The sequence below is a fragment of the Apaloderma vittatum genome, unplaced genomic scaffold (assembly GCF_000703405.1).
Source record: "Apaloderma vittatum isolate BGI_N311 unplaced genomic scaffold, ASM70340v1 scaffold3414, whole genome shotgun sequence".
NCBI lineage: Eukaryota > Metazoa > Chordata > Aves > Trogoniformes > Trogonidae > Apaloderma > Apaloderma vittatum.
In genome coordinates this window covers 75,798-96,106 of record NW_009714226.1, presented here as the reverse complement: position 1 = coordinate 96,106, position 20,309 = coordinate 75,798, and the positions used below count along the sequence as shown (strand labels likewise).

The 20,309-nt window shown below is 38.9% G+C and overlaps 1 protein-coding gene across 1 annotated transcript in view; it reads left to right on the top strand.

Moving 5' to 3' along the window:
- Window positions 1–16,619, top strand: part of DROSHA (drosha, ribonuclease type III) — a 68,273-nt gene extending 51,654 nt beyond the window's left edge. The window contains exons 24-32 of the mRNA XM_009868656.1: window positions 749–793; window positions 3,684–3,841; window positions 4,672–4,777; window positions 8,307–8,448; window positions 9,987–10,069; window positions 10,183–10,286; window positions 12,321–12,413; window positions 13,224–13,270; window positions 16,163–16,619. Of these exons, the coding sequence (XP_009866958.1) occupies window positions 749–793; window positions 3,684–3,841; window positions 4,672–4,777; window positions 8,307–8,448; window positions 9,987–10,069; window positions 10,183–10,286; window positions 12,321–12,413; window positions 13,224–13,270; window positions 16,163–16,293 (909 nt within the window). The 3' untranslated portion in view covers window positions 16,294–16,619. The remainder of the gene's footprint in view (window positions 1–748; window positions 794–3,683; window positions 3,842–4,671; window positions 4,778–8,306; window positions 8,449–9,986; window positions 10,070–10,182; window positions 10,287–12,320; window positions 12,414–13,223; window positions 13,271–16,162) is intronic.
- Window positions 16,620–20,309: the final 3,690 nt, after the last annotated feature.

The following is a 20,309-nucleotide window of genomic DNA, read 5'->3' as shown; positions in this document are numbered from 1 at the left end:
TCCTGCTGATTTAGTTGAATCATCCCACCCCTAAAAGTTTTAAACATACGTTTGAAAAAATTACAGGGCATTTCATCCAACATTTACCCAATTGCGTAACTCAAGTCTGATCCATTCTTGCCTACTGTACCTTAGATCCCTGTTAGCTGGAATTTGTGCCATATAATGGCTAAAGAAAGTAAGCAGTACGTACTGCTGGGACAATAGACAGTGGTGAGGGGATGCATTAAACAGTAGTTTCCTTCCTGAAAGTCTGCGAGTCTGTCAAATGACCAAGTTTATTAGAAAGAAAAGTATTTTGAAGTCTCTTGTACCTCAGTGTTTATTTGCTGCTCGGTACCTGTAGTGAAGTAAGCCTATATGAAACAGAAGAAAATAAGCGTTGCAGGTTTTTTTCTCTTTTATTTTTTAATCCTTGCCTTCGGTGAAGTCAAACTTGCTACTGAGGAGTACTTGAGACTAAAGTTAGTCCTGAGGCTTAAACAAATCTTTTGCTTCCTTTAACCACTTTTTATTTGGTTCAAGGTTTATTCCACCTCTTTGACACGAGCTAATTGGGAGAACTACAGGCAGTTTGAACAGCAAATACATGATTTTTAAAATTAGTTTGCTAGCACTATTGAATTTGCAATAAGCGGAGTCAGCATCTAAAATAGTTCAGTATTTCAAGTAATGACATTTTATTTAGTACTGTGGAATTTGTTAAATGACTCCCTTGAGCATTAAAGGCATCTCTCAATGTTTGCAGGACCTGCGGGATGTATGGCTTAATTATCCACTACACCCACTCCAAGTAAGTGTATCCCTTTCTATAATAAATTTCATAGCTCTGTTTTATTTCCAGGGATGGTTTTTCATATGTTAGCATTGTAATGACACCTCAGAAATTGTGTTGGAATGGTAGCCCAAGGACTGTGTATGTACCTACTTTGGGGTTTGGATTTCGGTTAGGGGGTGATAGTGTTTGTAAATAATGAGTCCCTGCCTCTCTGAGGGTTAATCACTTACCTTTCCTTCGCTAATGTTTTATATATAACTCTGCTTATACAATAAATCTAGTGAGAGGTAACATTTTAGCAGCTTCTTGTTTATCTTCTTGAAGTTGAGGGGTAAAAGGATACGAAACGAATCTGTGCATATTTTGTTAATGTGAAGTTTGAAATTAAGGCTGAAACCTTAATGGTAGGAAGGCACATTAGCTGAATGGAATAAGAGTGTGATTCCAATTTTTTATTTTTTTGGAGGGGAGAGGGTATGCGTTTGCGATGATAGTATAGTTGTTTCGGTGATTCCAGTAGCTTTAACGCCAAATAAACACTGATATTACAAAGGTGCCTGAAGGCTAATTTATCCTCTATGTATTGAAGGATACAAGTTTACAAGGCTGGAAGATGGGAGAAGGGTTTCCCAGTCCTTGTTCTCTGAGTGAATTCTGGGCAAGACCTAGAGCAAGTCCCAGAGCCTTCCTGCACAGTATCTTCTTGTCTTCACAGCAAACGTGGTGGCGATTTCCAAGTGTGCAGAGGTGCCACAAGAAGAGCTGTGTTTAAATTGTCATCCAGTCAGTAAGGTTTTTAGGATCATATGAACATCTGAGAGATTGCTTTAGTCCAACTGTATCTCTGACGTTGTGTGCGGTCAGTTTGACTCCTCTGAAGCTTTTTATAAGCACACTCTTCCAGCAGAAGGTCACTTTGAGATCTGTGTCTGAAATGCCTCATATATTTGTGCAGATTTGCAATGGATACATAAACAATCTTCAGCAATGAATCAGTGCACGTGGGTTTTTATGACTAGCTCTCTGTGAATGTAAATAGAAAAGAGTCTTAATGGGAAGATAAACTTTTGAGATTCAGCACCAGCTATCCTGTACGGTGGCACAAGCTTCCAGGAAATTTCTTCTCATTCTGGATTTCTTTATTTTCTCTTATTTTAAATTTTATTTCTGCTTTCACAAAGAAGATACGGACTCTGCTTAGAGGTCAGAGACAGTCAATATATGCAATTTACCAATTCTTGCTACTTATTTTCTTCCATATCCCAGAAGCCATCTGAGCCCTTTACTTGCCGGTAGGGGAAGCACAAACAGCTCAGGCTGGCCTTTGAGCATAGCTAGCCTGAAAAATGGCATTTTAAAAATTACTAAAAGTCACGGTAGCAATATGACAGTAGCAGCCCTGTTGTTTGGCAATTGTAAAATCAGTAGAAATAATGATGAAAAAAAAATAATCAGTGGTCACCTGAATAAGTGTGAACACTTTAGGAGTTAACATGTAAAGACAAGTCCTGCCTCACAAATGAATAGGAGATTTTAGAGGAGACAAAAAAGCATGTAACGATGCAGGTGATACTGTCTGCTGGATTTACTGATAGGCACTCACAAAAGGCTTTTAAAAACGTGTTTTAAAAAAAAGAGGGGGAATGGAAAAAAAAGCAACCCCAGTGGATACTGTCAGTCCTTATAAGATTTAAAGGAATGGCTGAAACATGAGAAATGGAGAACAGGAGTGAAATGACGACATCTTACAAGGGATTCAGATCACTGCCAGATTTCCCTAGGGGTCTTTGCTGAAGTACAGGCTGTTCGCATCGACAGCTTAGGGAAGAGGGTGAGCAGCGAGGTGGCAGTTTGTTGACAAAACCGAATTATTCAGGGTAGCAGGGACAACAGCAGGCTGAAGAATTGTACTCCAGTTGTGAGAATGCAGGAGTCACTAAGTATGCAGTTAAAAATAGATCAGTTTCTGTGTAGGTAAATACAAAGGTCTGTGCAAAGGAAGCAAAAAGCGGTCTTGGCTCCACATGCAACTGAACTCCAAACAGACCATTATCATCCAGGTGTGGGATTTTGGTGCCAGAATATGCAATTCTGTGACAATGTCAGCTGAAAGCTCAGTAGCGCTTAAGGAAACAAGACAAACAATGTAATCAGTTTAAAGAAAAGAGACAGGCAACAAACCAAAAAAGATCTTAATGCCACTTTAAAAAAGAATATGACTATTCTTACTTTTCCTTCAGGCATTCTAATCTGGATGATTCCTGCTCTAAGGCATTGCTGTATGAGAGAGATGCCCAGAGTGGCTGGAGGAAATGCTTAAGCCATTTCACATCTCCAGAAAGCCATTTAACAGTGTCACCGTGTCAAGGATATCAGACAAGAAACTGATAAGAAAAGATGCTTACCCAAAGTGATAATTTTAATTCTGTGTTACTGTGCCTTTTTGAATTTCATATATTAAGTATTTATTCTCTTTTTTTTGATATTGAAAGAAAGTGGGAGAGAGAGATTTTGGTTTTGTCTCATCCTGACATGCCAGCCTTATTCTAACAATTTTTTTTAATCTATTGCTCGGTTGCAAAGAATGTGATAGTAATAGAAAACTCAGACATGTACAATTATACATGTTGTATGAAAATAAGCAGCTCATGCTATTCACATGTAGAGACAAGACCATATATGTGCTATAAATGCCTCAACTGCTAAAAAAGCGCACTTCAGAGCTCACGTCTTCTCTGAGTGGTCATTATCCAAGACAAGCAGCCAGAGGAAACTGTTTTCTCAGTTAGCTGTCTGCAGAACAACTTGTTCACGGTATTCTCTGGTTTCCAGAAGGCTTGCTTTTCTCTGAAAAGGTCTGAGACAGTATCAGTTTGTCATTATTTGCCCTTAATTTCCTTTACAGCTGCAGGAGTCCAATACTGACAGGCAACTCATCGAGACTTCTCCAGTTCTTCAAAAGCTGACAGAGTTTGAGGAGGCAATTGGAGTCATCTTTACTCATGTTCGACTTCTAGCACGTGCGTTCACTCTGAGGACAGTAGGCTTTAACCATCTAACTCTGTGAGTATGCAGCAAGAGCCCTCGTGTAGCTCTGTGGATCCTTTTGTTAGTATATCAGATGGCTTTATTTGTAGAAAAACTCTAGATGTTACACTTGTTCTACAGAAAAGAGTACAGGAGCTCTGTCTGCAGGCCTGCCTCGCTCAGTATCCCACAGTAGCAGGAGGAGATAGATACCTTGGGAAGGCCAGTAGAAGATTTAAGAGAGCTGTCCTGGTGTTTCTTCTGAGCTTACTGAGTCATTGATATTTGCACATCACTCCTGAGACAGTAGCAAAACATATTTGGGCAGAGGGAAGAAGTAAAATCGTGCTTTTTGAGCCAAGTGCAGCCCTTGTGTTCTGTGATGTGTAGAGCTACCAGGCCCTGCTTTAAAGCAAACATACCAGTGGTTACCCAGTGCAGGATCTCACATGAATTTAAACCCTGATACTTTTATTTTTTTTGTGAGTGGACAGACCTTTTTCTCTATTAAAGTTGTTGTATTTGTTAGTTCACTTTCTTAGAAGAAACTGCAGGTAAAACCTTGTCCTGTTACAAACTTGATGTCAACTGCTATTGTCCTTCAGTTAGTCTCAGATCTGCAATCTAATAGTTGTGTCTGGATGGTGACTACCCTGATTTGTTTTCTCCTTGAAAGTCAGTGTTACAATAGGCATGAACTGTGTTTTTATCCCACCTGATTAACACTGGAAAATTATTTTCAATGTGCTGGGAAATGAGTGAGGCTGGCTTTCAGATCGCTACTTTAATTTGTGCGTGCATGCTGGTTTTGTTTTTTCCTCCCTGAATGCTTATTGATTTTGCTGCATTGATGTCTCATTTTTCAGAGGCCACAACCAGAGGATGGAATTCCTGGGTGACTCCATAATGCAGTTGGTAGCCACAGAGTATTTATTCATACATTTCCCCGATCATCATGAAGGGCACTTAACGGTGAGACTGCCATCAATCACGCTCTCCGGAAGAGCAAGAGTGGGCTGGAGACTGAAGTCATGGGAGCAGCTAGTGAATTATTCTGGATTTGATTAATAAAAGAAGCCTCAGTAACCACTGCTCTTAATAAGACTTTGTTAATTTTACGTCTTGAGCACTGCAATGAATAGGAAATGGTGATTGATGAGCTCAGTGCAATAAGTTTTATCCTGTCTGTGAAATGGATCAATAATTTTAAGGATGTCGGTGATGAAATTGGGAGGCAAGAATTTTTCTTCTTTAAAAATGGGTATCTTAAACCATTTATTTAAATAGGCACATCATGTGACTTTTTTTAGTCATGCCTTTTAATCTGTCCAGCCTGCAACCAGGCAGGGTTATGATTCTCAATAAGAAATTTTTAGTCTGTTTTAGTCTGATTTTCCTGTTGTCTTTAACCTGAAGCTCCTGCAGTAGCTTTGGAATTTAATTTTACTATTATTAGTCGTCTGTTGTTGATTACTGTAGGCTTTCAGCCGCTCCCACTTGGGCTCTGAACAACCCAGTCTGGGCATCTTTCAGCAATTTGCAGTGCTGTAAACACAGAGTGGTAGTATCAGTAGTTTTTTTCCCTGTTCATTTAGTACTGCAGCTAGACAGCTGGGGCTTTGTGAGCAGGAGATTTTCTTAGCCTTACTAAATTTTTCTTAGTTTTCAAATCTTGACTAGAACACAGAACATTATGCATGTATCAGGAATATGAATTAAGTTTTCTAGTTAAAATGAGGAAGTTAGCACTGTAGGTTTCTTAGCTACTCAAAAGTGGTTTTGTCAAATCAGTAAAAGAATGGCAATGCGTTTTCAAGAGTGTGCATCTTGGGTCTTTCGAGCTAAAGCTGTTTAAGAAAAAGAAATGTACTCTTGCTAAGAGTAATTTTATTTTTTCTTCACCACTTCTTTAAGTTTCATTTACATTTGTATGGATTCTTCTGCACTGTTAAGGAGGCAGTGGATAAAACCTGAACTTTTGAAAGGAGAAGAGTCTTATCATATTAAATTTTCAGAGAAACAAAAACATAAGGCAGAAATCCAAGACTAGTGGGGTATTTTGCTTTGTAGGTGACTCTTCAGAATGTAGGCATCAGTGCTGCTATAGCAAGATAAATCTTTCAAGAACTATTTGGTGGGAAGGCTATGAAGTGTTGCTGTTAATGGGTGTAAATACTCGGAACACTGATCAGAATGTCTCCATGTTGCTTAATTTAATGATTAGTGAATTGGCAAGTAGAACAAGTTGTACGGTCCAAGTTGGTAGGGGAAACTACAAAGTTAGAGTGGAATGGGTGCTGGAAACACATAAAGATACAGAGAAGTAGACAATGCCCAGAGGAAAACTTCAACTCTGGGGATGTCCGTGCAGTGATAAAGAAAATTATCTTAGAATGTTTTTAAATTTGAGGACAAATGTAATGAGACTGGTGAGAAAGGACACTGATGATGTGGAATCTAAAGAGAAACAGCCAACACTGAACTCTTTCTCCTGTCTTGTGGGAACATAATTACATTTTAAGAAATAACAAAACATCGACTGAATGGTATCTGTAGCATTGAGGACAATTTTGGTCAAGGACAGGGAGATTCCACTTGACTGGCAGTGCAGTGGCTTCCCACTACGTAGTAATTACTTGTGGAGAGATCTGTAAATTAACCTAATTTAAGAAAAAGAGAACATACTCGTTTACGTGTTTTGAGATAGCAAAGTGATCTGCCAAGAAAGAGGATGAAATCTTTTTAGCTGTTGGAATACACAGCTTCTCTAGTGTGGCTTATGCTACAGTCATGGGTAGTATGCTGTGTGAAGATGAAGAATATTAAAAAAAATGCTTTGTAATTAGAATTAAGCTCCAGTTGGATATCCATCACACATTACGGCATCTGCAGTGATGCGGGCTGTGTGTTGCCAGAGTGGAGACTAACTCTAAAAAAGTGACTGGGGAGGCACAGGTACCGTGCCTTCCCCGCATCATTGAGGGCAACTGAGTTTCTTCCTGGATCACACTTGTAGAGGAGGCAGATTCTAGTATGGAGTAAGCTGATAACCACAGTGCCAGGAGGATAATTCACTGTGTAGTGTATATGTTGCTCTTTGTTTAATGACACTACTAATCATGATTATGGGTCTCATCAAAGTAAATACTCTGCAAACACAGCAAAAGAGATCTTGTGTTTAAAGAAACAGTTGGGGTTTTTTTTTGTCATGTGTCGCTGCACTTCTGTCTTGCAAGTTGCATATCCTACTTAAGATTTTGTTGGGGAAGTGCTGTTTAATTATGTTAAGGACATAAAAAGGAAGAATTTTGGAAAGGAACGTGTAGAAGATGAATTTAAGCAGATGTTAAGGAAGCAGGTAATAATCCTACCTGCAGTCTGCCTAGTTTATGAAGATGAAGTTGTGAGTATCTGCCTCATACATCATTGCCAAACAAATTATGAACATACTGTTCTTTATTTATCTGTTGTCAGAGATGAAGTATCAAGTGCAGCAAATAAATCTTGATTTTCATAAGCTCAGTTGACATGCTGGGGCCAGGTAGCATATAACTTGGATCTAATAAGCTGAGCAAATGTGATATGGAAGACAGAGAGAAAAAAACGTGCAGCTTCTAAACTCTAGAGTGCACATAAACAGTGGAAAAGAGGGACATTCTTTCCCTCTCACTCGTGCCTCCTAGTATATCCCTAACTACTTAAGTTACTGGTGTTTCAATTAAAGCAAAAAAGTAAACAGGAGAAAAGGCTCACCTTAACCAGGGGTTCAGAAAATTGTGTGGAACCCTGAAATTCCAGCATGCTCTTTTTAAGCTGCATGGGATTGTTTCTTTAAGCAATCTGCCTAGAGTCAGGGTTAAACATTTCAGGGAACTCTGCTGAGCAACCAGGTGTCCTGGGCATCATCATACGTTGAAAAAGATCTTTGCCAGGGCTGCAGCGGCTCAGCTCTGCTCCCTTCAGTAGAGCAAATGGTGCATACAGGCTGATGGTGCATTTTCCTTTCTGGCCAAATGAATAGAGTGACTTCTTCATCTGCTTGTTGTGAAACACTAGACTGTCTTGCTTTAATGTGCGTTTGTTTTAATTACTGCCTGTTTATTTCTTATTTGGTGTACACAGTGGACTGCTCAATAGACTGCAGAACATTATATATTTATACTTTATGTGGAAAAAATGTATATAACTGTGTATTACTTAAACTAGGAGAATTCTGATTAGCTGAAAAAGTACAGGCCTGATGAAGAGCAAAGAAGCTCACAAACAAACGTTTCAAATGGAAGACTTATCTACAGAAGTAGTGTGTCCATAGAATAAATACAATTTAGTGAGAAGAATTGAAACAGCAGGAAAAATCATCAACAGAAAGAATGAGTGTGTGTGTTTATGTAAATCATTCAAGATGTGGTAAAAGTAACTTTTTCTCTGCAGCTCTCCCTATCATACCTGGTTTGGTATTGCTAGTTATATTACCATTGAGTGGAACTTCTTTCCATTGCAGCTGTTGAGAAGTTCTCTGGTGAACAACAGGACACAGGCCAAGGTGGCAGAAGAGTTGGGTATGCAAGAATTTGCCATCACTAATGACAAGACAAAACGACCTGTAGCTCTTCGAACTAAGACCTTGGCTGATCTATTGGAATGTGAGTTATTTTGGTACTTATGCAACTGCTTTTTCCTCAGGACTTGTTTAAGAAAGCCATTAAAAATCCCCCAAATCACTATTAAAAATGTATGTTCAGGTTTTCAAATGAATTATGCCTATACTTCTCAAAGCCAGATTTTTGAATGCTAGCCTAGTCTATATGAAAGCACGAAGGAGGGGTAATTGCAGATACAAAGGTGTGGGCTTGGAAAGTGAAGGGGTCGCGATGACCAGGTCACAAAAGCATATTGAGAAAGTTAAAGCTTGTAATTCAAGTTGCTGTTTAACAGCAGTTTCAGTGTTTCATTAATATTTTCTTGTTGCTGTTGGAAGGTAAAGCTGTTCCTTTAGCAGGCCTGTATTAGAAATTGTGTGACCAGCCGGAGTAGGGAGGGGATTGTTCCCCTGTACTTGGCTTTGGTGAGGCCACACCTTGAGTATCATGTCCAGTTTTGGGCACCTCAATGCAAGAGAGATATTGAGGTGCTGGAGCAAGTGCAAAGGAGGGCATGAAGCTGGTGAAGTGCCTGGAGAACAAATCTTATTAAGAACAACTGAAGAAATTGGGGCTGTTTAGTTTGAAGAAGAGAAGGCTGAGGGGAGACCTCATCACTCTCTACGACTACCTGAAAGGACATCGTAGAGAGGTTGGTGCTGGTCTCTTCTCACAGGTAATTAGAGATAGAACAAGAGAGAATGGCTTCAAACTTCAAACAGGGTAGGTTTAGACTGGACATGAGGAAAAACCTTTTCACAGGAAGAGTGGTCAGACATTAGAATAGGCTGCCCAGGGACGTGGTTGAGTCACCATCCCTGGATGTGTTCTAAGGGTCATGTAGATGTGGTGTTGGGGGTTATGGTTTAGGGGTGAGCTTTGTAGAGTAGGGTTAATGGTTGGACTCAATGATCCTGAGGGTCTTTTCCAACCTGAATGTTTCTATGATTTCAGTGGTTCGTCTGACTGCATTTTAGGAGGCTTCATACTGGTCGTTCCACAAGAGGCAAAGCTACATGGAAAATGAATTATTTTTAGTTAATTTATGAGAGTTTTTGCTACCTTCTTTTCAAAGAAAGTGGCAACAGTGATAAATATTCTGCAATAAAGTTAATCCCTATCTTCTGTGTTTTGATAGATTTTTGTGAGCCGTTCAGAACACTTGGCTTTCGCCAAATCCTGTAAGCAAATGGAAGTAGCGCACAAACAGGAGTGATTGGTATCTAAAATGTTTTATAGTACTCAGTAGTGATTTATTTGTAAGTATCCATGCTCTCCTGGTTAAAATGTGAGATTAGGAGCTGAGTGGTGTTTCTAGCTCTTTAAATGACTGAGTGGATTTGGGTAAGTCACTTAATCTCTTGGTCACCTTTATTTTTTCCTGGGTATGCAGGATAATAATACCCTCATCAGATCACTGCTGTGAAACATAATTGAATATGGCTTTAGAGTGCTCAGAGATACTTGTTTCTAAAAGTGCAAGCCATTATCGTTTTCCTTGAATGAGTGACAGCACCTTTTTTTTTTTGTTTCCCCTCCAGCCTTTATAGCTGCCCTATATATTGATAAAGATTTGGAATACGTTCACACTTTCATGAATGTATGCTTTTTTCCACGGCTAAAGGTAAGATCAGTCAGGCTCTTACTTTCCTGCCACTATGTTTTATAATACATTATTGCATTTGAAACTCTTACCGCAATCTGGGTCGTAAACTCATCTTTGTGGACTTCTTACAGGAATTTATCTTGAATCAAGATTGGAATGATCCTAAATCTCAGCTTCAGCAATGTTGCTTGACTCTCAGGACAGAAGGAAAAGAGCCAGACATTCCTCTTTACAAGTAAGAGCCATCATTTTTACAGATATAAGCTCATTACCAGTCTCTCTTGAATATGGAGGAAGATGTGGTCAGTCACCCTGTTTTTCCTGTAGTTTAGTTATATTGTAGTTACCCAAGCCTTCCAATCTCTCTTTGTCTGAAGATGGAAACTGCCAAACCAATGTTTTTTCAAGCTTTAGGTGTTGTAAGCGTTACAGGGAAGAATTAGTAAGAATCTTGTACAGTTGCAAAGGGAAAATACAATTTTTATGTTTGAATGGAGTACTTCATTGGCATCATTCTGTATTCTTTTAATGTAAGGAATGACAGTATTTTAAATTAAATGAATGGAGCAATGACTGTTTGGGTATGAAGATAACTCTATTCTGTTTTCAGTAACAGCATGAAGGTTCTCTACATGCTACATTATCATGCAAACATCACAAATGCGTTACATGTCCTGATTGTAGGCTCTGTTTTTACTCCAGAGATTCAGGCACTGATAGGCAACACAAGCTTTGACACTCTCTCTTTGCAGTTCAGCCCACATATACCCTCCTGTTGAGTGATAGAAGAGCTCAGGGCAGTGAACCTCTTAACTTGTAACACCTCAGATGCCTGAAGCTGGATGGGCTGGATCTCCCTTCTCTCAGCTGTAAAATAACATAGGAGCTGCTTCAAAAAAGGCAATAGTAAACTTAAGATTATATATTGCGTCCATGTCTGTTCAATTAGTGTAGGAGTGGGTGCTAGGTTAGCCCTTGAAAGAAGCGATAAAGGCTATGAAAGTTCAGGGCATGTGTTGTTGGGATTATTATATCAAAAAGGTATGAAGAACCAAAGTATAAGTGCATTTGTCACATTTACTGAAGGAAAGTTTCCAGTGAAATGTAGCAGTTCGGTTACAGTGACAAACAGTGCATTTCAGAAGCATGATCGCTTTAACGCTGCAGCTGACGCTCTGCAAATCCAATTCCTCTGTCTCCGTGTGAGGGCTCACAGCTTTGTCTTGAGTGAGGGAGATGAATGCAATAAAAGCAATTCCTCATTCTTGTTAAACCCACCGAGTATCAAGTACCAAATGTTTGGTTTGTTTTGCTGTGATGATAAATTGATTTTTTTATAGTACAGCTTAGAGCTAGTAATATGCTGTTATCTTCCTATTATCTTGTTGAATTCCTTTTCTTGGGGTTATCTGTTTCACTGCAGTCAGTACTATTGCTTCTAAATTTGGGGTGGGTTTTATTTGCTCGTCACATACACAGGCTACTATAGTTAGGTAGTTTAAAAATTGATGTGAAATTGGTGCTACTTCCAAAAAGGAACAAGGTAGTAGACAGAACTCGAGCTGACAGTGGGGAGAGATTTGGGACAGCAGGAAGAAACAGCAGAAGCAGCAATTCATTGCATGTCTAGGGAGTTTGTTTGGTTTTTTTTCCCCTTTTAGTTGGTTGTTGATGCATGTCCTAGACTTTAGCTCAAATGGAAAGCTTGTTTTGTGACAAACTGTAACTTTTCAAATCTGATGGAAAAATTCTTTGTACTGTGATAATTCAGTATGTGGAGAGCTGCCACATCGAATGTAAAACTCCTTTTAAAAACTTGCTAACTTCATAACTCTCAGGGACTAAAACTTTAGTGCGTGCAGTAATCGTATTGGTGTGATTATTTGCAGTTGGCAGGGCTATGTATAATTTATATGACTTCATTACAAGTGTTTTCACAGTGTTTTAAGGACTTTGTGTTTAGTTTGCTTTTTTGCTAGTAGGTTAAAGTTTTAATTTTTGTATGCTGCTCCTGAGTGAGTGTGAAAGAATAAATAAAACCAATTAAACAAAGCGCATTTATGGAAATTTCTACTTCTAATTGTACACTGTACTGTTCAACTGTGGGTTAATGTGGTTTATACAGGTGATTTTCAACTCTTGCTCTGTGCTTTGCGCAAATCCCACTATATGTGCTGACCAGACTGAAAGTTTGGTGATGTGTGTGCTGCAAAACCCATTCTGGTTGTTAATACTTCCTGCTTGAGTAAGTCCTATCTTCTTATTTCAGGACATTGCAGACAGTGGGACCGTCGCATGCCAGGACATACACAGTAGCTGTTTACTTCAAAGGAGAAAGAATAGGTTGCGGTAAAGGCCCAAGGTATAGTGAAAAATTAGTCATGTGGTGTTTAAGTTTGAGTATGGTAGTCGCTGAAATGACGAGCCCTGGAGACAGACAAGCGTATGATTGACATTAGAAAAGGAAAGCTATAAGGCCTTCTTCAAGCTCTTCTGAGTTTCTACCTCAGGAATACTTGAAGAGTTCAGCATCTGCCTGGTTTTAGGTCTTAAGCTTTTTTTGGCGAAGTGCCTACAAGGAGGCTAGCAGTGCTAACCGATTTGTGGTTCAGACTAGAAACTGCAGAACAGCTTCCAGGAAATGAGGATTTTATCTTTGTCTTTGCTACTGGATTACCAGTCAACTTAAGCTAGCAAGTTAAGGTTGCAAGGCTCTGGGGTTGTTTTGGGTTTTTTTCTGCTGTTATTACTTCTAGGCATTTAAGAATGATTTCTAAAGTTAAAAAAATTTAAACTGTGAGCCCCAAAGATCTCATCTTGTTTTCTGCTACCAAATCTGATGGTGGTTATAAAAAATATCATTGATTTTATGGTATTCACACCTCTTACTTTATTTTTTTTTTTTTTTTTACTTCTCAAGTAAAAGCAAATGCTTCAGTGAAGAATGGACAAGAATATTCTGTTAGCGTTATTGATCTAAGTTTAAAAATATTCTACTGGAGCTGTAGTGCTATTGCTCACATATTTATGGAAAGGCTGATACACTCTGGGAATTACTAGCTACTGGTTATCCAAAGTTTTATTGCAAGACAGTAGTACACTTTGTCAGAAACTTTAGTTTATTCTGTACAACGTAGGTCTCGTCTAACATGTTTTTGTTTGACTTTCACAGTATTCAGCAAGCAGAAATGGGAGCTGCAATGGATGCACTTGAAAAATGTAAGATATTTGGGCAACATAGAAAATAATTTATAGTTTACATCCTTGGTCTCTAGGGGGATAAGGTGCAGGTTTTGTGAGGGAGAAGATCTGAACAGAAAATATATGCTGAATGCTGTTAGGTCGTAAGCACTAAGTTTTTTCGTTTAGTACTTTCAAGGCAATTTTGTAGCAAGTGAAGTTAATATGATACCAACAGGTATTTTTTTTAAAGGGGGTTGATCACGCACAGAGGTTGTAACTTAGAGGGAGCCCTGTGCGGTAACGTCTTACCGAGGCATTCCATGCATAAATATGCAGTGCAATGAGACTGCTTGGTCTCTGACAGTGTGGTTGTCTCATCCCCTGGTTTAAAGGAGGAAATAGATTACTTTGCCAATTTAGGAAATAAAATTTGATCTCAGATTATATGGTAGGCCAGGTTAAAATCTGACAGGCAGATCTCCATCCAGTGTAAGCCAATATTTATCTGTTAAGGCCAGCTTATATCAGCTGCGAATCCAGTGATCTGTATCTGCGTCTCAAATCTGTGCACAGGATAGCCAGCATGGGAGCAGTCCTGCATTGCGATGGAGTGTCACATAGGAAAGGAATGAGTGTATGCAAACTTCCCGCATGAAAGATCTTCGATCAGTTGAGTTAAAGTGCCAGGTGTGCACGTAGTGTAAGCAGATAGATTCGGAGCATGTTGTGCAGCAGAAGTGCTCTGTCCAGAAGAAGGTGGGGAGGTAGAGTTTTTGCATTTGATTCACAGGGAAGACATGCAGTTCCTCCGATGCCAAAGGTTTTTAATCTCTTATCTCTGCATCTGCAAATCCCAGGGCTTAAAAATTTCAGAATATAATGAATCCCTGTAATTCAGAAAAGTTTTTTTTTATATCCATCTACTAGGCATATACTTGTCACAACCAGTAAATTTGACAAGACTTCTCTTCTCTGCTGAATACCAGCAAAATGTTACTGAAGGGTTTTTTGAGTGTTTTTTCTTGTGACAGGATCACCACTCAGAGAGCTGTGAGCTTCATCTCCTATCAGTCCAAAGACTTCACAGCTCTTTTCTGACATATGTATTTGTTTGAAAACCATGGACATCTAGAGGTCTTTACTCCAACCACCCCTCAGTACAGAGACAGCTCTCGAGTTAGGTCATGTTTCTCAGTGCCTTGCCAGTCAAGTTTTGACTGTCTTTAAGGGTGGAGGCTCCACAGCCCCTGTGGGCACCTGTTCTATTATGTATATGTTTTTGGAGTTTTGGTTTGCTTTATTTGTAATGAACAAGTAGGTAACTTCAAGTAAAAATAATTTTCATATACTTGTTTATATGTGATAGCTGTGATGAGTTTATTACATATATTTCCTTCTTAATGTCTTAAGTGGTTTATAAACAGATTGTTACCAAGATGAGTTCTTCAGTGTTCTTAAAGCACATTACAGGCACAATATGGAAAATCCGATTTTCATTTTATGGTGCATGTGAGCAACAAAATACCCCAGAACTTAACTAAACAAAGCACTAGTGTTTTTGAAAACAAGACCAATTTAAAACCAAATTTCTTTCATTTAGTTTGCCTTCTGATTTAATTAAATACACCCTCCTGTGCCCGAGTTGTAAATAACTGATGAATAAACCTTTTATTCCTGTAGTATATAATATAAAGCACAAATTTCACCCACCAATAAAACAAAGCAGTAAAAAGTAATTCTGCTCTGCCACAGACTTGTGCAGATTACGTGCCTTCTGCACTGTGTTCTCTAGCTGAGCAAATCTGTGCTGTCTGGGACCCAGAAAGAGGAGGAAAATGCTTGGTGCCAAGGGAGTCCTCCCTGTGGAGTCTCAGCTGAATTCTCTCTTGGCAGCCAACTAGAGAGAGCGAGAGAGTAGTTCTTTGCTGAGACACCTCCCAAAGTTGTTTGTGGCTTTAAAGGTCAGTGCAGTAACTTTTTGTGTTCATCCTGGATGCAGATAGGTAGCCAGTGCTGATGCCAGTGCTGTGTGATCCCAGCGCTCTTTCTCACCAGCTGGAAGATGCAGATCTCCACAGCGCAGAGACGCAGCTGCCCGTCAGCTCCCTGCCCATACAGAAGACACTGTGTTCTGTCAGCTGTGCTGAATTGAGAGCGATTCTGATCAAATGTATAAGCAGGTTTTACAGCCTCAGTCCTAGCTAGTGTCCATAGGTACCAGCCGATGGAAAAATGCCTGAAGTCAAAAGCATCCATCCCCCCTAGCTGTTTCTCCCTCACCCCAGCCTTGTCTAGTCTGTTTTAGCCAGTCTTCACTCATCCATGCTCTTAGACTGTGCTAAGGCTGAACTCTGGTATGTAGCCATGCATTAACTTTTTCAGGAATAGATTTTACTGCATTTCATTTTGCTACACTACTAGTTTCCCATTAGGAGCCGTGCCATAATATGGGACATCTAGTGAATTCTGCACGGTCTAAAATAATAATGGAAATATCTGCACGATGCTTCTAACCAGTGGTTCATGCTTTGTGAAGTGAGAACAAGACGAAAAACCTTGACAGCATTGACAATAGTCTCACATTCATTTTTCAGTATTGACCACCTGTTGCTAAGGGAACAGAGTGTAAAACCCAGGTAATACCTGGCCATGTTGCCATACCAGGATTTTATGGTTTATTTTTGAGTGTATTTTGGTAGTACTTTGTAGCAGAGGAAACAGATGTGGAAATCGTAAAGAGACCAAAGTCTCACGACACACAGCACTGATTTACTATGGATTATTAGAAATAAATGAATAAAAATAGTAATAACATTATTCCCCCTACCCTTAATCTCATCAAAGCTTAAAGAAAAAAAAAAGATAAGAGCTGAGGCTTTCTGTTTTGCCAGTTTGTTTATTAATGTAAAATATTTCTCCTTGTGTCAGATAACTTTCCCCAGATGGCCCATCAGAAGCGGTTCATTGAACGGAAATACAGACAAGAGTTGAAAGAAATGAGGTGGGAAAGAGAGCATCAAGAGAGAGAGCCAGATGAGACCGAAGAAGCAAAGAAATAAAAGGAGAGCACAAAAGCAGTGGCATATTTACTTACTTAATAAGTCTGACTGTGGCCTACAGAGACCTAACCTAGTTTCTTGCAGATGATGAATGAAGAGTGCCTGTTGATATCAACCAGAAAAATCATAATATCTTCTTTAAAAAGTGTGTGTATATATAGTATTTCTTTAGTTTTGTTTTAAGTGCAAAGTTTTTTTGACTTTTTAATAAGATTTGGTTTTAAATCCTTTTAATTTTTATGGAAAGTTGTGGGGTTATTTTTATTATTTTTACTGTCTTGTATGAAGTAATAAAGTATTAATTTCAAAAGCCTGTAGGAGGAAAATCTGATTAGCAGTTGTCTTCTGTGCTGATCACTGACAAAACAGATTTGGACAAAGTTATTCCATGACCTCTGCTATGGACTAAGAAGGTGTTATGAGAAACTAACTTAGCAATTTTGCAGCTGATTATACTTCTTGACTCTGCTAAACCAGAGCCATAAACTTCAGGTCCTTTTACAGAAACTGGTACAGTAATTTAAACAAAGGAGATACTCACTCAATTTTGTTTCAAATGGTGGATTCCACATCTGGAATGTGACCCAGCTATGTGTGGAATGTTGGGGTGGTTTTGTCTTTAAATCAGTATTGTAAGAATCTATGAAAAAGGAAAAAAAGAAAGTAATTATGAAGGAAGAGAATGGCAGCTTTTTTGTAGAGAATGTACTGAGTTTACAGTCACAAGTTTCATTTCATTCCTAACTACTTGCTCTATCAAATTCACGTCTACTTTAATGAGTTCTTTCTCCAGAGAATACTACTTTGACCATAGTAGTTAATAGTGTATCAGAAACTCCTTACAGCTTCTGTTCCACATGGGTTCATATTTTGTCAAAAGGCAGAATTTGGCCCCTAAGTGTAGTTCAGGGGTGGTATACAGTTTTGATTCACCCAGTTTCCTTTTTTTTGGAGTAACTTTCCTTTAACTGCACATTTTTTTCCTGATTCAGATCCTTTCGGTGAGTCATTTATGCCTCTTTTTTGCTGTAAGTAACACAGATGTTATGTGATACCAGACAGCTTATTTAAGTGGGGATACACAAGTCTGGCCCAAAGAATTCATACAGACTCCTGGAAGAAGACTTTTGCCTGATGGCCACACTATGCTGACCAACTAATTCAGGGACTGTCTTGAAGCACCTTTGTGTAGGTATGTGGTGGGCATCAACAAAAGCACTTTATTGCAGGTGCCAAAGTAGACAGAAAACATAGCTGAAAAGTTCAGACTACTGAAATGTCTTCCCAAGGTTTCACTTCCGAGCTAATAAATACGTGTATTTTCATAAGCACTTTATTGTGTGCATGCCATGTGAGATGCACTTAAATGTGGGTTTTTTTCTGTAAAACATGACCCCACAGCACTACCTCACTTGTTCCAGCTTGTATGACTGCCTTTTCTTAATGGATTGATGCTTTAAACCCGTTTCAGAGGGGAAAAAAACAACAAAGCAAACACATTCTGTGATTTAGAGAGTTGTAATAAGCCTTTCAAACGTAAAGGAGGCGCTAAAAACAGTAAGACAAAGGCAAGAAGCTGTTTTCTGCTGGGTGCACTTCTTTGGCTTTTGAGAAGTGGTTGTAACTCCTTACAGCTTCAGTGTAAATAAAAAGCTGAAATGCCTCTGAAGAGCAGTGGGCTTGAAAAGCAAGCAGTGAGAACTTCCCCTGCCCTCAAGTCTGTTGTATTTCAGATTTTTCTTTATAATTGCCCATCTGCTTCTATCAGCAAGTTGAAATGTTGCATTGATAAAGGGTTAACAGTAATTGTGTACATCATTATTTTGTTTTTCCCTCTTAACTGTGACCAAATTTAACAAGTAGAACATGCAGCGGCTTAATTTTCAGGTGCATGGTTGCTTTGCAGATTTCTCATTGTGTCTGCTATCATCTGAGTACCCCAGTGGAATTGTTAGCTCGTAGCTTAACATTACTTTCATTCTTTCTACACATCATTTTACTTTTCAGCTGCAAGACGACTGAACTTATTCATAAACATTTGCTTAAAAATAGATTGAATTTATCAGATATGCTGGTTTTGGGGAGGTACCCAGAACTGTGAGTGGGCTATTTTCCCTTTTATCACTGTATAAGCATGGACTAGGAAGATGACCTGAAGAAATTTTGTTTTCCTTGTCTTGACAGCAGAAAACAAAATAAAACGTAAAGTCATGTTTCCTTTGTCTGTGTTAAAAGCACAGTGTCTTTCTGTGTACACACTAAAATTGGTGACTGTGAATGTTTCTGATAATTTAAGGAGATACATAGAATGTGTAAGGTGAGCACAGCCCATTATAGCACACACTAAGGAAAGTTAAGTTGCCTTAAATTTGGGAAAAATTATTACTGAGCTCAGGCTAACAGTGGAACAGCTGTAGTTTATAACTAGGTAACTTTGGCTGTTTTTTTGAAAATGTGAAGGTGTATCTGGCTTACTGATGAAGTAAGTTCCTTTTATGATTGCTTCAAAGCCTGATCTGTTCTGATCTAGAGGTTCTTATGAGAGATCTGTTGACTTTATTTGGGTACCAGTGAATAAACGTAAAACGAGACTGAGATCTGTGCAGATCCAGTGAGAGCGCTTTTTTTTAAAATGTGTGTGTGTATGTACAGAGCATTGACTAGAATTGTAGCTCATTTCATGAGCAATTTTAATTGAATATACATAAAATTCATCACTGTTATTTGCAGAGCCCAAGCTTGCTTTGTAAGATTTCGGTTTCTGGAAGGCTATTTGATGGTGATACAAAGAGAACCTTGGTCTTTAAAACTATTGTAAACATTGTTGCTAGTAACGTATTCCAGAAAATATTTCAGGCATAGTTGTTAACTTGCTAAAACAAATTGGAAAGATCAAAAGGCAAATCCTGATCATCTGTCTCTCTACTTCAAAGACTCTGATTATACAGGCTACATATTTAAATGAAGTAAGCGGTTCACTTTTAAGAAGTTTCTGTTTGTCAGAAGTTTGTAAAGCCCTAGAAGAGTGCTTAGGGAGTTGACAATCTACATTGTACCATTGTGCATTGTCTTTGGTGGGGATGGTGGTGTGATGGAAATTTCTGTGACCCATACATCCCACCCTGCTTCTTCCCCTTCCCTCCGGGTTATATATTTGTTGCTGAGCATTTGAAATAGTTTCACCTAAATAGGGAATAAAAACTAGAAAGTGGTTCCTGTTTTGTTCTTTGGAGTGAAAACTTGCAGTTGAAGAGTGCGCTCTGCTGTCTTCTGTTGCCTGTGAGCCTAAATGTTTAGCGCTTAGGATGACTGACATCTTGCTGTGAATAGGCTTAGAAGTGTCTCACCATTGGTTGCTGGTAATTTCGGGCTAGTAAGCCATGGTGTTAGAGGACAGGCGTTCTAGATTCTGCCGTCTCTTCCCTCATTCATAGTTAAGCAAATATGGTGCATAACTTGGAAAGCAGCTGCAAAATAAACTGGTGACTGCATAATGAACTTGTGATTATTTATTAGACTGACAAAAGAAAAGAAAGACCTAACAATATTGTAGGTGGAGCAGAGAATCAAATTGCTTATTTGTCATGGACACATCTTGATGCCATTTAGTCTTTTTGCAGAGACCATCTACCACTGAAAACTTGTATTTTGAAGACATTTCTCGTTATGTGAAGACTAGTTAAAATGGATTGTAAATCTGGAGGTGCACTGGTCACTTCAAATTATAGGCAAGGTGGAGAGTATTTAATAACTTTTTCTTCCCTCATATGCTGATGTAGTTTGTGTTTCCACCCTGAGTTACAGATGATGTATTTCTTAGCAGATTGATTGTGTTTATGGATTACTATGTCTGCCTAGCAATGAAATGTTATGTAAGATCGTCCACAACATCTCCTTAGTGCTTCTCTCGATCTGCCTTTATAAAACAATGCTCTGTCTGTAGAAGCAAATAAGGGTCAGTGATTTTGCACGTCATGTCTTCCTTCTTCTCTTGATGGCCGCCTACCCCTTTGCTG